Raw genomic sequence first — 18,097 nt, 5'->3', positions numbered from 1 at the left:
ATTCCAGTTATCCTAAAACATTCCTATTAATATTTACCTTTTTATCAGTAGCTTGAAGTTCTTCAAATACCTTTTCTAAGGTCCAACTTTAAAAAGAAAACAGGAAAGGGATAAAACAATATTAATAATATGAACAAGGGCTACAAAATAAAACTTTTTTTTTTAATTTTTTTTTATTTATGATAGTCACAGAGAGAGAGAGAGAGAGAGAGAGAAAGAGAGAGGCAGAGACATAGGCAGAGGGAGAAGCAGGCTCCATGCACCGGGAGCCCGACGTGGGATTCGATCCCGGGTCTCCAGGATCACGCCCTGGGCCAAAGGCAGGCGCTAAACCGCTGCGCCACCCAGGGATCCCTACAAAATAAAACTTTACAGAGCATACTACAAATCACCAGGATAGAACAAACTCACTTTGCTTCCAAATATTCCCTAGGGAGTTCTTCAGTTTCATCCAGATTCACCACTGATGTCCGGATCTCCTGTTCTACCAAACTGTCCACCATCACCCGAAAGTAAGCCCATACTGTGTCTTCCCAGGTGTCACAGACGGGAAGCAGCTTTATCCCCATTCCAAATAAAAAACACATACACATAGTCAACAGCAGAGGCAAAAAATAAAAAAAATAAAAAAATAAAAAATATATTAATTAATTAATTAATTTTAAAAAAGGGAAAGGCAGTTACTTCCATTGATATGGACTATAAAGTCATCTTAATGATATTAACATACAGTGGATTGTAAAATACCATACCAAGTAACCTAACCCTTTACCCCCACCCACACCATATCTCCTACAAAGTTTGAACTGTTAAGATTTTTTCCGTAGTCAGTTCACAATTGCATCAATTTTCCATGTTGATGTAAGATGGTGCTTCAACTAATTCTTATAACAGCCCTCAAATAGCTATAAAATGCAGGTGGGGTTTGCAAGAAGCACACACGCCTACAAGACAATCTGAACAGTCATTGTGCCTTAGTGGTACACCTCTGTATAAACCTATGGGCACTATTAGTCATCAATAAATGTGTGTTGTAAATATATTTACATATGTATAATAACTAAACTGACAATTCTTAGAAATTAAAGTCTGATTCCATGTATTAAAAGATTGTTTGGTATTATGGGATAGATGAAATTAAGCAGCTCAAATCACTATTCTACTTGATTTTGTTCCACAGGGGGAAAAAAAAAGAATTAAAATAGATTACATACCTGCTTGAGATTCCCACTTAACGCTGCATAAATTGCCCTCTCGTATCTGTTAAAAAGTTCCTGAAATACAAGGAGTATAAATTTGAAATAGTTTTTCTTAGTATGTCAATTTTTTTCATCATCTGGAACTTTACAATGTTTTCTAAACTGATTTATTCACTTGATAGTTTCTAAACTTTAATTAAAGATCTAATGGGGCAAAAAGAAGGGAAGACTCCTTGGTTGCTGATATAGTCAGTGCTGGAATCTTCAGGAAAAATCAACTGTCTAAATTTCAAATACAGGACGAAAGATCCAACTCCAACAGATGCTATAATTACTTATCATAGCCAAATTTTATTCCAAATAGATCTGGTGTAGGTGTTTTCCCCCCTAGAGGTCCCGAAATACCTAACACTACTTGATACTTCTCTAAGAACATCAAAACAAGGCACCTGGGACCTGTCCTGCATCAGTTTGCATTGAATTCCTAAGCAGGAGTAATTATATTCATCAAATCATTATTTTTATTATTAGGTTCTATGGATGGGCTTTCCTGCTTTCTTATCATCTAAACAAGAAACTTCAGAAACATTCTCTATATAAATGAGTCCCCCTCTGCCTTTGTTTCCAATCACCCTCTTGACCATTCTTGCTCCCTTCCTTTCCATTATCAATATTATCCCAGGACAGGCCCTTAAAACTTAGTGTCTGATTAGTTCCAATAGTCTCCTAACTAGTTTTTCAGACTTTAGTACACTTAATTTTTAAGCCTATTTTTTACCCTCATGTCACCCATCTTCCTAAAACACTGTTGTCGTGTGCCCTCGAGGTTTTGATGGTTCACTACTATCTATGATATACTCCTTTAGAGCAACACTTGAGGATCACCAATACCTGTTCTTAGTTTTTTTCAATCATCTTTTCCATGAGTTCTTTTACAACCTTTGTTTTGAAAATCCAAATTTGTTCCAATGCAATAGATCAATCAAGGAACAATTTCAACATAAGGGAAATTCCTCATAATGCATAATTTCATCTACAAGAAATACTAGGTGAATGCCAAAAACTACATCTAGCAGAATGGAGCCAATTATGATACACAAAAGTAACATACCTGAAACATCCACCTGTTACCTCACTTCATCAGGTGTATTATACACCAATTCCATCCATATCAAGTGTTACAATTTTCAGTTTGATTTCAGCTAACTTCCTTCTATTCCTCATAGTCACTCACAAGCTGCAAACGCCTGACACTCAATTCCACAAGTAAACTTCAGTTGTTTTCCAATGTAAAGTACTGCATTTATTGTAGCATTTGTGTATTTCCTGTCTTTTTTTTCTTTTTTTTTTTTTTATGATAGTCACAGAGAGAGAGAGAGAGAGGCAGAGACACAGGCAGAGGGAGAAGCAGGCTCCATGCACCAGGAGCCCGATGTGGGATTCGATCCCGGGTCTCCAGGATCATGCCCTGAGCCAAAGGCAGGCGCCAAACCGCTGCGCCACCCAGGGATCCCTGTATTTCCTGTCTTAACAATGTTTAAGTTTTTACGTTTGATCTATCACTGATGGTTTTCGAGTACTGTTCTCTCAACTCTATTTTCCCCAAAAGGCCTGTGGGTTTTTGGCACAATTTTGCAGCTGTAGTGATTTTTTTTTTAGGAATGTACAGGTTATGTGATGTCACAATAGAACTAACTCTATTTCCTTTTGTGAGCTTTCTCCTCCAACCGGATAGACTTACTACCTTCCCTTGAGTTTTGCAACTATACATACTACCAAGAATTCTTTCCTCTTCTTTTATTTTATGCCCCCAAACTCAAATCCTAGTAATTTTTTAAAGTGCAATTCCATTCTCTCTCCTGGGAAGCCAAATGCTTATTCTCTGAATGCATTTGGTACTACTTCTATATTTTTGCCTTTTATCGGTGTTTAATTCTTAGTACTTGTGTCTGAATAATTCTGATTATTAGTTAAGCTTGCCCCCCATTCTTCAATTTGATGATAAGTTTTTTGAAAACAGTGGTGCCTGCCTGACCCAGTCAGTAGAGCATGTGACTCTTAATTTCAGGGTTGTGAGTTCGAGCCCCTAAAGGGTAGTGGAGTAGGGTGTGAAGCCTACTTAATTTAAAAAAAAAAAAGTTTTTTGAGACAGAAGCTTTGGTGTTATACCACTCTGAATGTTTCAGAGCACCTTCAGGAGGCCTGCAATTAATTAAAGTAAAAATCATTATCAGTAAATGTTTTATTGTATCTTACATCTTCTGCCATTCTCCAACAACTTATTTTCCAGATGATCCTATATGGATTCCCCTCTACAGGTTCTAATTCTGTTCCTATAAAACAGTAAAAGAAATAAAATTTAGTTTAAAATAGAGAACTCCAAATTCCAACAATTTATAAAAACAAAAGCTGTGCTTCATAATCCTGGCATTTAGAGCTAAATATATCTCCATTTGTCAGAATAAAATCTACTAAAATACCTCCATTAACATTAGGGTCGTGATACAGTTTCCAGCCTTCAAGTGTTGCAGCTCTCCATGCCTGACCACAGCGTTTACAGAGTCGTTGTGCCTTTAGAAACAAAAAAGAGCAGTTAGTCATATAACCACTGCAGTTGGAAAAGTACTTGTGCCTTATAGAAAAGTATAAGCAATATATGTCAGGATTAGATAAAGTACAATGCTTCAAAGGACAATGTAGATAACTGGTAAGGGCATTTCACTTTGCCACCAACACCGACATTTTTCTGTGGTCTCTGCCCTTTTCTTTCCCTAATAATCCCTGTGCTCTTTGATTTTGGGCTTACTAATTGGCTCCCATGGTGCCCAGCGGTGCCTCTGGACGTTTAATTCTGCTAGAAATAAATGGGGCTAAAGAGGTTGATTCATGTAAAAGTATTATGAAAACACTGTTAAGTCTCTGTAATGACAAGGTGCTCATCAGCCCACTGGTATTTATGTTAACTGTACCAATCAGACGAGCTTAGACTAACCAACGCGATATACCAGTGAGATAGATACATCACCTCTTTACGAAACATCTCCTCGTAAGGGTAAGATTCTATGATCCCACCTCGGAACTCTAAGATTAGGGATGTGATCTCACAAGAATCCTCCTAGGGTTCTTGCTGGAGATACTGAAAAGGAGACACATTTCTTTTGTGGGAATTGCTAGCTGGCAGGAGAATGTAAGCCTGGGGCTGCTGGTGGCCATCACGGACACAAGGGACAGAGCCAAGAGCCTGAGAAAGAGACGGTATCCTAATGACATCTTTTGAGTCTCTGGATCCTGTGTAAAACCAAAAAATAACTTTCTATACTTCCTGTTTCATAAGCCAATCAATTCCTTCCTCGTAAATAACCTGAGTTGGGTTTCTATCATTTGAATCTAGAGAACCCAATTAATATAACCAGTTAAAGAATATCCGACCCCAACATCATTCTGGATTTGTGACCATTAAAAATTTTTAAAGCTATATAGTAACATGGAAAAATTTGTTGATATGCTATTTAAAAAGGGAAGGGTAAAAACTATACATAGAATCTTGAAAACATTTTCCTAAGCAAAATAAATCAGATACAAAAGACAAATATTGCATGATTCCACTCATATGAAATAGCTACAACAGGCAAATTCATAGAGACAGAAAGTCGATCAGAAGTTACCAGGGCTGAGGGCAGCCCGGGTGGCTCAGCGGTTTAGCACCGCCTTCAGCCCAGGGCCTGGTCCTAGAGTCCTGGGATCGAGTCCCACATCAGGTCTCCTGCATGGAGCCTGCTTCTCCCGCTGCCTGTGTCTCTCATAAATAGATAAATAAAATCTTAAAAAAAAAAAAAAAAATGTTACCAGGGCTGAGAGAGGCAGAAATGGGGAGTTACTACATAATGGTCACAGAGTTTCTGTTTGGGTTGATGCAAAGGCTTTGGAAACAGATGGTAGTGATGGTTTCATAAAATTGTAAATGCGATTAATGTCACTGAAATGTACACTAAATGTACACTATTTTTTAACACTAAAAAATGGTTAAAATGACAAATTGTGTTATATATATTTTACCACAGTGTAAAAAAATAATGCAATGTACCAAAACTACTGACTTGTTAAATAAAATATAAAGGATGAATTACATGGTAGGTGAATTATATCCCAGTAAAGTTGTTAAAAAAAAAAAACTTCAATGTATTATATATACTATGATTATGATTACGTTCAAAAAGGTACAAAAGAAAAGTCTTATCAAAAGATAATAAATAACAAGCATTGGCAAGGGTGTGGAAAAAAGGGAACCCTTGCCCATTGCTGGTAAATGTAAACTGGGTGAGCCTCTGTGGAAAAGAATAAGGCAGTTCCTCAAAAAATTAAAATTAGAAAAACCAAATGATCCAGTAATTCCACTTCTGGGTATTTATCTGAAGAAAACAAAAACAGTAACTTGAAAATACATACACACTCTCATGTTCACTGCAGCATTATTTACAATAGCTAAGATATGGAAACAACCTTAAGTGTTCACTGACAGATAAATGGACAAAAAATTTGGTATATAGATATACAATGGAATATTATTTTGCCAAAGAATGAAATCTTAACATTTGAACCAACATGGATGGATCTAGAGGACATTATGCTAAGTGAAATAAGTCAGACTAAGAAATATCAGGGATCCCTGGGTGGCGCAGCGGTTTGGCGCCTGCCTTTGGCCCAGGGCGCGATCCTGGAGACCCGGGATCGAATCCCACGTCAGGCTCCCGGTGCATGGAGCCTGCTTCTCCCTCTGCCTATGTCTCTGCTTCTCTCTCTCTCTCTGTGCGACTATCATAAATAAAATAAAAAAAAAAAAAAAGAAAGGATCATCCTTTTAAAAAAAAAAAAAAAAGAAATATCATGTAACCTCTCTTATTATATGTGGAATTAAAAAAGTAAACAACAAAACAAGCTCATGAATACAGAGAACAGATTGGTGGTTGCCAGAGGTGGGGGTTAAAAGAAATGGATGAAGACGGTCAAAAAGTAAAATGAAAAAAGAAAAAGAAAAAAAAATCTTGTTCTCTTGTCTTTTTGAGACTCTATTACCATATGTAACATGAAAATGTTAATAATGAGAGTTCTCATTTATTAAATATTTACTATGAGCAAGACACTGTGCTAGGTACTTCAAATGAATTAACTCCCTTGATCCTCATATGAACCCCAAGAGAGAGGTGTTCATTATGTGACCAATCAATAGATTATCATCTATTCCCAAATAGCGGTACAAAGGTGACTAGCTTACTCATGGACACACAGCCAGTGAGTGGTAGAGCCAGAGAGACCACACTGTAACAGAATAGGCACTGAATTAGGATCAGAGCCTTGCATTCCAGCCTTGATTATTTCACTAATCCTATGACCTTGGAAGTCACCCAAGCTCTCTAGGTTTCAGGACTGTATTATTGTTTGCCTGTAAATAGAAATGATGGAAAACATGGACTTTAATGAAGCCCATGCTACCTCTAAGGGAATAACAGAGGCAGGAAAAAAAGACTGCTATAAGTAAAAACAAACAAAATCCCACCTCTATCTGTGGTTATGTAGAGATAGCGGGACTTGATAGTTTTTGTTTTTCAGGTTTTCAGTAATGTGACATTTTTGTTCTCTGGGTTTGTTTTGTTTAAGATTTTATTTATTCATTTGAGAGACAGACAGTGAGCATGAGCAAGGGGAGGGACAGAAGGAGAAGCAGGCTCCCCGCTGAGCAGAAAGAAGTCCAATGCAAGGCTCAATCCCAGGACCCCTGATACCAGGACCTAAGCCAAGAGCAGACACTTAACCAACTGAGCCACCCACCTAGGCGCCTGTTTTGTTTTTTTAAAAATACATCCTTAATTGCCACTGTGATTCCTAGTTACTCTCCACATCACCAGGTAGAGTGGCTGGAACGTAAATATTTTCTGAGTAAACGGGTATGTAATAACCACTTCTTTTCTTAACTGATAAATAAGAATGCTTAATAATTCAAGACTTACTACCATAAGAAATCACAACAGTTTGAACTAACATATATCCAACTAAAGAACATCACCAAGAAGACTGCAAAACAGGTACCACCTATTACTCTAAGCTTGAAGCTCCTAGGCGTCAGACTGCCTCACCTCAAGAGTCAGCAAAGTCCTCCAGGTAAGCTGTTTAATTAGATACTTAACTTTTTTTTTCCTTTAAAGAATTCTGGGGCATTTTTTAAAGATATTATTTATTTATTTATTCATGAGAGACACAGAGAGAGGCAGAGACATAGGCAGAGGGAGTAGGAGGCTCCTCACAGGGAGCCTGATGTGGGACTCGATCCTGGGACTCCAGGATCATGCCCTGAGCCACAAGCAGACGCTCAACCCCTGAACCACTCAGGTGTCCCAATACTTAACATTCTGTATATAAGACCTCACCTATCACAAAATAGACTTTAAAAAGTGAGATTGAAAGAAGTCTGAGGACCATTCAAGGGTAAATATTGTCACCTAGAAGAGCAATTAGGATCAGACTCATTCTCAACTCTTAAAAATCAGAACTTAAAATAATGGGGATATGCCTAGGGTATGCAGTACATACAATACAGAGGGCAAAGTCTGACTTTTTATTTTTTATTTTTTTTATTTTTTAAAGATTTTATTTATTCATTCATGAGAGACACACAAAGAGAGAGGCAGAGACACAGGCAGAGGGAGAAGCAGACTCCACGCAGGAAACCTGACATGGGACTCGATCCTGGATGTCCAGGATCACACCCTGGGCCGAAGGCGGCACTAAACCGCTAAGCCACCTGGGGTGCCCGAAGTCTGACTTTTTAAAAAGAATTTTCTATTAGAGTTACACAAACAAGAATGTATTGTTTTCTGAGGCAATGTATTTATCACTGGAAATGTTCAAACAGGAAGCAGATCCAGAAATAGGGTGGAAGAGATTACTGCATTGAGGAGACAGATGGTGGTCACAAAGATTCCTTCCAACTTAGTGAGTCCTTGACTTTGAAGAAGCAGGGATAGATGACTTACCTCTTCTGTCATTCCAGCACGGATTAAAGTGAAAAGATACTTGAGTAATCTGACTTCATCTTCTCTATCCAGATCATCAAGGGGCATTTTCTGTCTAATAGGAGCATCAGGGTCCTACCAAAAAAAAAAAAAAATCATTAATGACAAATTCTTTGTACCCACATACATTTTAAACATCACCAAGAGGGCAGCCCCAGTGGCACAGTGGTTTAGCGCCGCCTGCAGCCCAGGGCATGATCCTGGAGACCCTGGATCGAGTTCCACGTCAGGCTCTTTGCATGGAGCCTGCTTCTCTCTCTGCTTGTGTCTCTGCCTCTCTCTCTCTCTCTGTCTCTATGAATAAATAAATAAAGTCTTTAAAAATAAAATAAACATCAAGAAATGATAAATCTCCTGAGTTTATATACTGAAATAGATTTAGTTACTATTAAGTTAACAAAGGGAGTGAAAGTATCACAAGTGTTCCAGATACCCACACAACTGTCTGCTGCCCATTCAAAACACTCTGTCGCCCTGCAGAGGTACATGCCTAGGTCAGGCAAGGCAGTAACAGCACTATGGCAGCCTCACCAGGTAATTCTAAAAACACCGCTCATCATTCAAGCTGACATAACATACCCTATTGTAGCAACTACACAACCAAGTTCATTCTAACCAGAACCAGGCCTAGATGGAGAATGAGTACAGAGGAAAACTAAAGGAAGAGTCGACAATATGTTCTGTGACTTGAAAATGCTTAGCTGGTACTTTTTGAGACATATGAGGAGAGAGCTCATTATAAAACAAAGGCCATAGAAAACACACAGGTGTCCAATAAAAAAAAATTTTAAGAACAAATTTCTAATAAATAAAATCCACCTAAAACAGTTATTCCCACCTACTCTTTAATAGACAGAAAAAAATGTGCCTTTAAACAATTGGGATAACATATTGTCCTTATTTTTCCAACAAATAGCACACATGATATTCATGGTAAATTTTAAGTGAAGTTTAATTTAATTTTAATGTGACTCTTATTTGAAATGTTACTAAGTATATGCTAATATGAGTATCAATTCAGAAAATAAGGTATGTAATAGGTAAAATAACTCTTTCACAAATTTTTTGCAGACAGATGCAATCATTCAGTTTTGGAACATATTCTCTTTCTGGCAAGAAGGAAATCATCACTTTCAGATGTTAAATGATTTTTAATGATGTTAAAGGAATTTTTTCAGATGTTTAAATGATTTTTAGTTGCTTGCTGCAAGGTAATTTAGCTAGAATTTATTTCAAGATCTTCTAGTAGTTTCCAAACAGTTTTCATCAAGACCACTTTTGTTACCCAATGGAATTCTATCAATTTTCCCAATTGTTACTTATTTCTCCCACTTTTCATAATAAACATTTAGTTCACATGTCTCCATCTGTCACAAAGCTCTATTTCTTTATTTCTACAAGAATTAGACTCCTGCTCTTTTCATATCTACTATTATTCCTATTACTCAAATTCTAGAATGACCTTTCTAACCTCAAGCTAATTTGAAGTTTTTCTCTCTGCTTTTTATTTTTTTTATTTTTTATTTTTTTATTTTTAAAGATTTTATTTATTTATTCATGAGAGAGAAAGAGAGAGAGAGAGAGAGGGAGAGGCAGAGACACAGGCAGAGGGAGAAGCAGGCTCCACGCAGAGAGCCTGATGTGGGACTCGATCCCGGGTCTCCAGGATCACGCCCTGGGCTACAGGCGGCGCCAAACCGCTGCGCCACCGGGGCTGCCCTCTGCTTTTTAGATACAAGAACTTTCATAAGTCATTACCTTACAGCTAAAGTCAAACCTTACTGTAAGACCAATATTAGTTTTTAAAGCTGGCAAATCTCGGGATCCCTGGGTGGCGCAGCGGTTTGGCGCCTGCCTTTGGCCCAGGGCGTGATCCTGGAGACCCGGGATCGAATCCCAAGTCGGGCTCCCGGTGCACGGAGCCTGCTTCTCCCTCTGCCTGTGTCTCTGAGCCTCTCTCTCTCTCTCTCTGTGACTATCATGAATAAATAAATAAAATCTTTAAAAAAAAAAAAAATAAAGCTGGCAAATCTCTTTCTCTACCATCTTTTACTATTTATAATTCATGCGCCATAGATATGTTCAAACATATTCCATCAAAATCAAAAGACAACTAAGTAGTTTTAAACAGTATATGCAGACCTTTGGGAAACCAAAACAAGAATCCACAGGAAGAAAAATTCTCAGCCTTTAAAAAACAATCATGGAACCTCGAAGACAACTTTCATTTCAAAGAAACTTACTAATTCAGTGACAAGGGGACGGACACTTCCTATGTAAGAAGGTAGCTGCCGCTGTTTCAGGGTATGCAGAGTATTTTCCCTGCAAGAAAAAGTACAAAATTTTTTACAGGGGTTATTTTAATAGGTCTATTAAAAAAGTAAAATCAGTCAAAGCAAGAAAAACAGAGGACAAACTCAGAAAAACATGCAAAAATGCTAAATAGAAAGAGGTATTTTAGCTCAGATGACTAACAATGCTGGACATGCTTAATGTCTATTGGTCATTCATCTATCTGCTTTTGTGAGGTATCTGTTCAAATCTTTGTCCTTTTCTTACCGCATTATCTTTTTATTATTGAGCAGTAGTTCTCTATCAGCTACAATCTTACATCTTTCTTCCAGTGAGTGGCTTGTCCTCTTTCATTTTCTTAATGAAGTTTTTCATTTTGATGAAGTCCAATCCATCTTCCCTGATTACTGCTTCCTACGACCTAAGAAATTCTTGCCTATCCGCAAACACAAAGATGTCCTCCCATGTTCTCCTCTAAAAGGTCTGTGGTTTTAGCTTTTGTGATTCATCCTGAATTAAATGCTTGGTATGGTGTGAGGGAGGTGTCAAGGTTGACCCTTTTTTTGCATAGATGTCTAGTTTTTTCTGCATAGTTTGTTAAAAAGACATTCATTCTGCCATTGATTGCTTTAACACCTTTATTGAATACAACTGACCATCTAAGTGTGTGTCAGTTTCTGGGTTCTATATTCCGTTCCACTGATCAGTAAGAAAAGGAGACTGACCATTAAAAATGGTCAAACCTTAATTAACTAGGGATTTTAATTTAAATTTCTGAATTTTTTTTTAAAGATTTTATTCATTTATTCATGAGACACACACACACACACACAGAGAAAGAGGCAGAGACACAGGCAGAGGGAGAAGCAGGCTCCATGCAGGGAGCCCAACATGGGACTCGATCCCGGGTCTCTAGGATCACCCCCCAGGCCAAAGGCGGCACTAAACCGCTGAGCCACCCGGGCTGCCCAAATTTCTAAATTTTTATTTTTTTTTTATTTTATTTTTTATTTTTATTTATTTATTTTTTTTAATTTCTAAATTTTTAATGAAAATTTTTTTCCCCAGAAAAATTACAATTACTCAAGAGTTCATTTTTAACAAACACTGAATAGCTCTAATTTCCTAATTAAGCAGAGAAAAGATCTAATAATGAACTTGCAGACTTTGTACAGACATAATGTTACTGGATTAAAGCACTATCTGAACTTTTTCTTCAAATCTTGAAATAAATTGTCCCTTTAACCTAAGGATACTTTTTGGTTTCAAGGTCCTAAATTAATTTGAAAGTACTACAGGAAGTAGTGGCCAAAGTCTTTTTTTAAACAATCACAAGTAGCTGGAAACACAGCTAAAGTATCTTCTTGGTGACTGAATTACAATTACTAAGAAAATATAGCCAGGTAATTGTTTGAAAAACACAAATCAGACCATGTCATTAATTCTTAAGGTTTTCCATCACATTTAGAATAAAATCCCACAGCCTTACCCTGGCCTGCCTATAAAAGTCCTATAGGATTTGACTCTCTTCAAACTCATTTTCTACCATACTTTGCTGTGTTCACACTGGCCTCCTTATGTAAATACTTCACATTTTCAGGATCTTTGCAGTTTCTGTTCCTGCCTAGAACACTTGTCCCCGATTTTTGCATGCTTTGCCTGCTTTCATTCATTACCTATTACTTCCTTAGAGAGGCCTGCCCTGATTACCTTTTCTATTTTAAAGTTGGACCCACTGTCATCTTCTATCCTCTATCCTTTTTTTCAAAGCTTTAATTACCCAAGAGGCTAAATATTTATTTGTGGTCTAAGTCTCTTAAACAATTATAACACCATAAATGCAGGGTTTTTATCTGTTTTGCTGACAGACTGAATAAGCTTACTAGTAAGAACTATTTATTGAAAGATAAATAAACAAAACCAATGTTGAGTGACTTCAAGAATAAATGTTTAAGGCAGCCTGGGTGGTTCAGCGGTTTAGCACCACCTTCAGCCCAGGGTGTGATCCTGGAGACCTGGGATGGAGTCCCTTGTCGGGCTCCCTGCATGGAGCCTGCTTCTCCCTCTGCCTGTGTCTCTGTCTCTCTCTCTTTCTGTGTGTCTCTCGTGAATAAATAAAATCTTAAAAAAAAACCAAAAGAATAAATGTTTAGTAACTTACCAATATACGGATTTTGCATAAAACTCAATATTATCAGAAAAATCTCCAATCTCATCTTTGGCAATGCTCTCTAGCCAATCCACCACCAGCTAGGAAAAAAAAAAAAAAAAAGAAAAAAAGAGTGTTAACTATAATATCTGTTAGTGTTTTATTTGAAGTGGTATTTCTATCCTTAATTCAAAAAAGGTTTCTACTTAAAAAAATACCAACAATTTTTCCAACCACTTTTTACTTTTAAGACATAGAATGAAATTTTCTATAGGAATAATACAGTTCTTAAAAGGCTAGAAATAATAGGGCTATTATTCAAAAACTGAAGAACAAGGTTCTTCATGCCTTTTATTTATTATGTAAAAAGATCAAAAAGATCTTAATGTTTTAAGTTTAAAAAGTTTCAGTTCTTGTTATGTCATCTACCTTTTCTCCATGTTTCATAAAAAAATATTTCAAGATGCCTGGGTGGCTCAGCAGTTGAGAGTCTGCCTTTGGCCCAGGGTGTGATCCCGGGATCTGAGATCAAGTCCCACATCAGGCTCCCTACAGGGAGCCTGCTTCTCCCTTGGCCTGTGTCTCTGCCTCTCTGTGTCTCTCATGAATAATCTCATGAATAAATAAATAAAATCTTAAAAAAAAAAATTCAAAATTCTAGTCGTACCTGACTTTGTCGGACAAGTGAATCTCTCTGAAATAATGCTTCCACCACCATTTTCTCACTGGCATTAAGAGCCTATTAAAAAATTATTTGAAGAAAGGAAAGAAAAAAAAAGATGCTCTAAGAATATTATTTTAATACAAATGGAAAAGTGAATCTGACATAATTATATTTAATTACCCATAAACATTTAACCATATGATAAATCTGTATATTCATGTTTGAAAAATTTTCGTAAGTAAATTTCAAACTAGATCAACTTGCAGCTGCTTTTACCTGATAATTATCTGGCTACACTTGGAATTTTAAAAGCTTACTTCCCCAGAGATGTTGTTGTATGGAAAAATAAAATGCAGAACAAAATGAAACAAACAAAAAAATCTTAATAAAGGGCAGCATATAGTCATGTGACATATCAGAAAGTGAACATTTAAAAACTTTAAACTCAAATTAATTAATTAATTAATTAATTAATTAAAATGTCAAATTCTTTATCAACCTACACAGAAATTGATAGGTAATAAAACTTAACAATGCAAGGATCTTAAGACTGACTTTAAAATGCAACTTCATATAAATATTAGCAAGTAATATTAAGCAGCATATCAAAAGGTAAGATATTGTGACTAGTAGAAGTACGGGTCAAATCTATTAATTAATCCATCTTATTTGTGGGTTAAAGGAAAAAGCAACATGAACATCTTGATGCCAAAATGTCACTTGATAAAAATATCTTCATAAATTAGAAATAGAAGAATATTTTGCTAACATAATAGACTATCTAGTTGAGACCTATAGCAAAAGTTATTGTAGAGAGACATTCCTTGAAAATCCAGAAGACAAGGGCACCTGGGTGGCTCAGTTGGTTAGGCATCTGACTTCAGCTCAGGTCATGATCTGAGGGTCCCTGCTCAGCTTGTCCCTCACCCTCTTCCTCTTCCTCTGCCCCTCACTCTCACTCACACACACTCTCTCTAGTAAATAAAAACTTTAAAACAAATTTAAAAAATAAAAATCTTTTAAAAATCGAGATGAAAAGAATTCTTGAAATTATTCAACTTTACTTTCAAAGTTCTAGCTAATATATAAAACCAGAAAAAGAACTAAATACTAATAAGTATGGGGGGAAAAGCCATGGGCAGCCTGGGTGGCTCAGTAGTTTAGTGCTGCCTTCAGCCTAGGACGTGACCCTGGAGACCCGGGATCGAGTCCCACGTCAGGCTCCCTGCATGGAGTCTGCTTCTCCCTTGGCCTGTGTCTCTGCCTCTCTCTCTCTCTGTCTCTTATGAATAAATAAATAAAAATCTTAAAAAAAAAAAAAAAAAGCCAAAGTCATCACTATTTATAGATAGGAAAATAAATCAAGACAACTATTAAAACTAGTAAGTTCAATAATTAACCAAATATATGATAATCTCCCACCATGTACATGTCACTTGATTGGAATATACAGTGTTTGTAGAATAAATTAAAATATTGAAAAGATAGTAAACATAGTTTTGGTGAAAGGAGATTAACAGACATGTATAGTTGAAATCATTTACTATAAAAATGTGTATTTTCTCCTTTTTTGATTTATAGTTGCTTTAAACATGAATTACTTTTGTAATCAGAAAATAAAAAGCAATTAAACCTTAAAAGACTACCTGGTCCTTATAATTTTAAAGGCATATTTTTACCAAGTCCTTAAAGAACAAGCAGTTTCTATGTTCTTCCAACAGAGTAAAAAATAAATAATGGGAGATTTATGATCTTGTTCCAGAGAGCTAACATAATTCAGACACCAAAACTGAATGGGAATAAGTCACATAAAAAGAAAATACAGGGGATCCCTGGGTGGCTCAGCAGTTTGGCGCCTGCCTTTGGCCCAGGGCGTGATCCTGGAGTCCCAGGATCGAGTCCCACATCAGGCTCCCGGCATGGAGCCTGCTTCTCCCTCCTCCTGTGTCTCTGCCTCTCTCCCTCTCTCTCTATGTCTATCATAAATAAATAAATAAATCTTAAAAAAAAAAAAAAGAAAATACATTTGCAAAAGTTCTCAATAAAGTATTAGCTAATAAAATTTAGCAGTATATTTAGGAATATATCATGACAGTTTATCCTACTTGAAGATAATTCAACATTAGGAAAATGCAAACCATTACATTAATAAATTAAAGCAGATATTCATGGAAGCAAAAACACTCTGATTGCATTCATTACCCATCCCAAAGCAAACCCTAATCTGAAACAAAAACATTCTTATCAAAAGTCAGGAAGAATGCCTGATATTACTAATACAATTCATCAATGCTATACAGGTGCTCCTAGTCAATGTTATAAGGCAAGTTAAAGAAATAAGAGATTAGAAGGACTAAAGGAAACTTACTATGCGTGGACGATTACTGCCAACATAGAAAACCCGATAAATTCAAATGAAAAAACCAACTGGAGCTAGTAAGAGTTCAGAGAAAAATGGCTAATTATGAGCTCTACAAATAAATCATTAATCTTCTATTTGACAGTAATAACTAATTAGAAAATGTAATACGAAAGAGGATCCATTCACAGTAAGATTTATATAGACTTTTAATAGAGTACAGATTTATATAAACTATAAAAGATCCAAGTAAATGGAGATACACTATGATCGTAAACAGAAAGATTCAACATGTAAAGAGGTCATTATCTCCTCAAATTTACAAATTCAATACTACTTCAATAAATATCCCAATAAGACTTAAAAATAAAAATGAATATTGTAATGTTCAGCTGGAAAAAAATGTGCAAAAATGTATTTTTAAATGAGGAGGAAGACTTACTTTACCAAACAGCAAAACTTCTGAATTTAAAGACTCAAGTTGTCTAATACTGGTTTTCAAATGAATCAATTAATAAAAGAAAAAAGACCTATGTGTAAATATGATAAACATATTTGTTTGATAAGTGGTGTTGGACTAAACGGATATTCATTTGGAAAAAGTTAAGTCTCTTTCTTACTTCAGAGACAAACCTTACTCCAGGTGAATCCCGAGAGCTTATTATGTAGAAAATAAGATTTGGGTTCAGAAGAAAACATTGGAGAATATTTATAGATAGGAGAGGCCTTCCTTAACAAGACACAAGATAATGAATGACAAAGGAAAACTTGAAAGATGCCAGGCAACCCGGGTGGCTCAGCGGTTTAGCGCCACCTCCAGGCCAGGACCTGACCCTGGAGACCCAGGATAGAGTCCCATGTCAGGCTCCCTGGGTGGAGCCTGCTTCTCCCTCTGTCTGTGTCTCTGCCTCTCTCTCTCTCTGTGTCTCTCATGAATAAATAAATAAAATCTTAAAAAAAAAAAAAAAAAAACTTGGGATCCCTGGGTGGCGCAGCGGTTTGGCGCCTGCCTTTGGCCCAGGGCGTGATCCTGGAGACCCGGGATCGAATCCCACGTCGGGCTCCCGGTGCATGGAGCCTGCTTCTCCCTCTGCCTGTGTCTCTGCCTCTCTCTCTCTCTCTCTCTCTGTGTGACTATCATAAATAAAAAAAAATAAAAGCTCATTTCTTTAAAAAAAAAAATTTGAAGGATGTGAGCACATAAAAATGGAAATGTCTACTTGACAAACACCCCTTTAATAAAGCTGGAAGACAAGTAACAGAATATCTTTAACTTAGGTAAGAGAAAATAATAATTGGAAAATAAGCAAAGGATATGAATATAGAATTTGATTAGGAATATTATTGCTTGCTTCTCCCTCTGCCTGTGTCTCTGCCTCTCTCTCTCTCTCTCTCTCTGGGACTATCATAAATAAATAAACATTTAAAAAAAAAAAAAAGGAATATTATTGCTTAAGAATGAAGAACACTCCACTTTGCTAATGATCAGTGATATCCATGCTGAAGTGACACACCTTCCTTCCAATGGGCAACATCAAATGATTGGTATTAAACATTTTCACCCATCAGTATATTCCTTTGGGAAGGCATGTGACAGTATCAAACTCTGACTCAACAATTTCACTTCCAGAAGTGCAGGAAATACTGGAATATATAAATACAAAGAATGGGGCAGCCCGGGTGGCTCAGCAGTTTAGCGCTACCTTCAGCCCAGGGCATGATCCTGTGGACCCGGGATTGAGTCCCACATTGGGCTCCCTGCATGGAGCCTGCTTCTCCCTCTGCCTGTTTCTCTGCCTGCCTCTTCCCCGCCCCTTCTCTGTGTCCCTCATGAATAAATAAGTAAAATCTTAATAAATAAACAAACAAACAAATACATACATACAAAGAATGTTCATTGCATTACTGATTGCTATAGCAGAAATATTAGAAACAACCTAATGTTGCTTACCAGAATGCCTGAAAAAATTATAGTTCATTTATACTCTGGCAAACTATGAAAAAAATATGGTAAATCTACATGAAATGACATGAAAAAGAAAACAAATATTGAAGGAAACTCAGTATCATGTATAAATGAAATCATACTATACATTAAAAAAACTATGGGTATGTATATACATGTAAGGATGCACAGAAAAGTGTCTAGTAGCAAACAGACTGAAGAGTAAGAGATAAAAAAGGACTTTTACCTTTTATTCTATATAATATAAATCAGTATTTGATTATTTTATGATTGTTATCTTTTATTTACATATAAAATTTTTTAAATGAAGAAACTCAAGATGGAGGGTCAAATCAAAATCAAAATTCTATTACTAAAAGCCATTTTAATTTTTAAATCTTTATAGAGGAAAAAATTAATCT

General features: G+C 36.4%; 1 protein-coding gene across 4 annotated transcripts in view; it reads right to left on the bottom strand.

The window, feature by feature from the left end:
- NUP107 (nucleoporin 107) overlaps positions 1-18,097 on the bottom strand; it is a 49,663-nt gene that overhangs the window by 17,019 nt on the left and 14,547 nt on the right. For all 4 annotated transcript variants that reach the window (XM_077913766.1, XM_077913769.1, XM_077913767.1 and 1 more), the window contains exons 9-17: positions 13,375-13,446; positions 12,720-12,808; positions 10,510-10,588; positions 8,228-8,341; positions 3,680-3,770; positions 3,456-3,532; positions 1,215-1,274; positions 412-557; positions 38-86 (exon numbers count right to left, since the gene is read on the bottom strand). In XM_077913766.1, the coding sequence (XP_077769892.1) occupies positions 38-86; positions 412-557; positions 1,215-1,274; positions 3,456-3,532; positions 3,680-3,770; positions 8,228-8,341; positions 10,510-10,588; positions 12,720-12,808; positions 13,375-13,446 (777 nt within the window). The remainder of the gene's footprint in view (positions 1-37; positions 87-411; positions 558-1,214; positions 1,275-3,455; positions 3,533-3,679; positions 3,771-8,227; positions 8,342-10,509; positions 10,589-12,719; positions 12,809-13,374; positions 13,447-18,097) is intronic.

Source organism: Canis aureus, chromosome 11, assembly GCF_053574225.1.
Source record: "Canis aureus isolate CA01 chromosome 11, VMU_Caureus_v.1.0, whole genome shotgun sequence".
In the NCBI taxonomy this organism is placed as follows: Eukaryota; Metazoa; Chordata; class Mammalia; order Carnivora; family Canidae; genus Canis; species Canis aureus.
The sequence above is the reverse complement of the archived record's forward strand: the minus strand, read 5'-3'. Positions and strand labels throughout refer to the sequence as shown.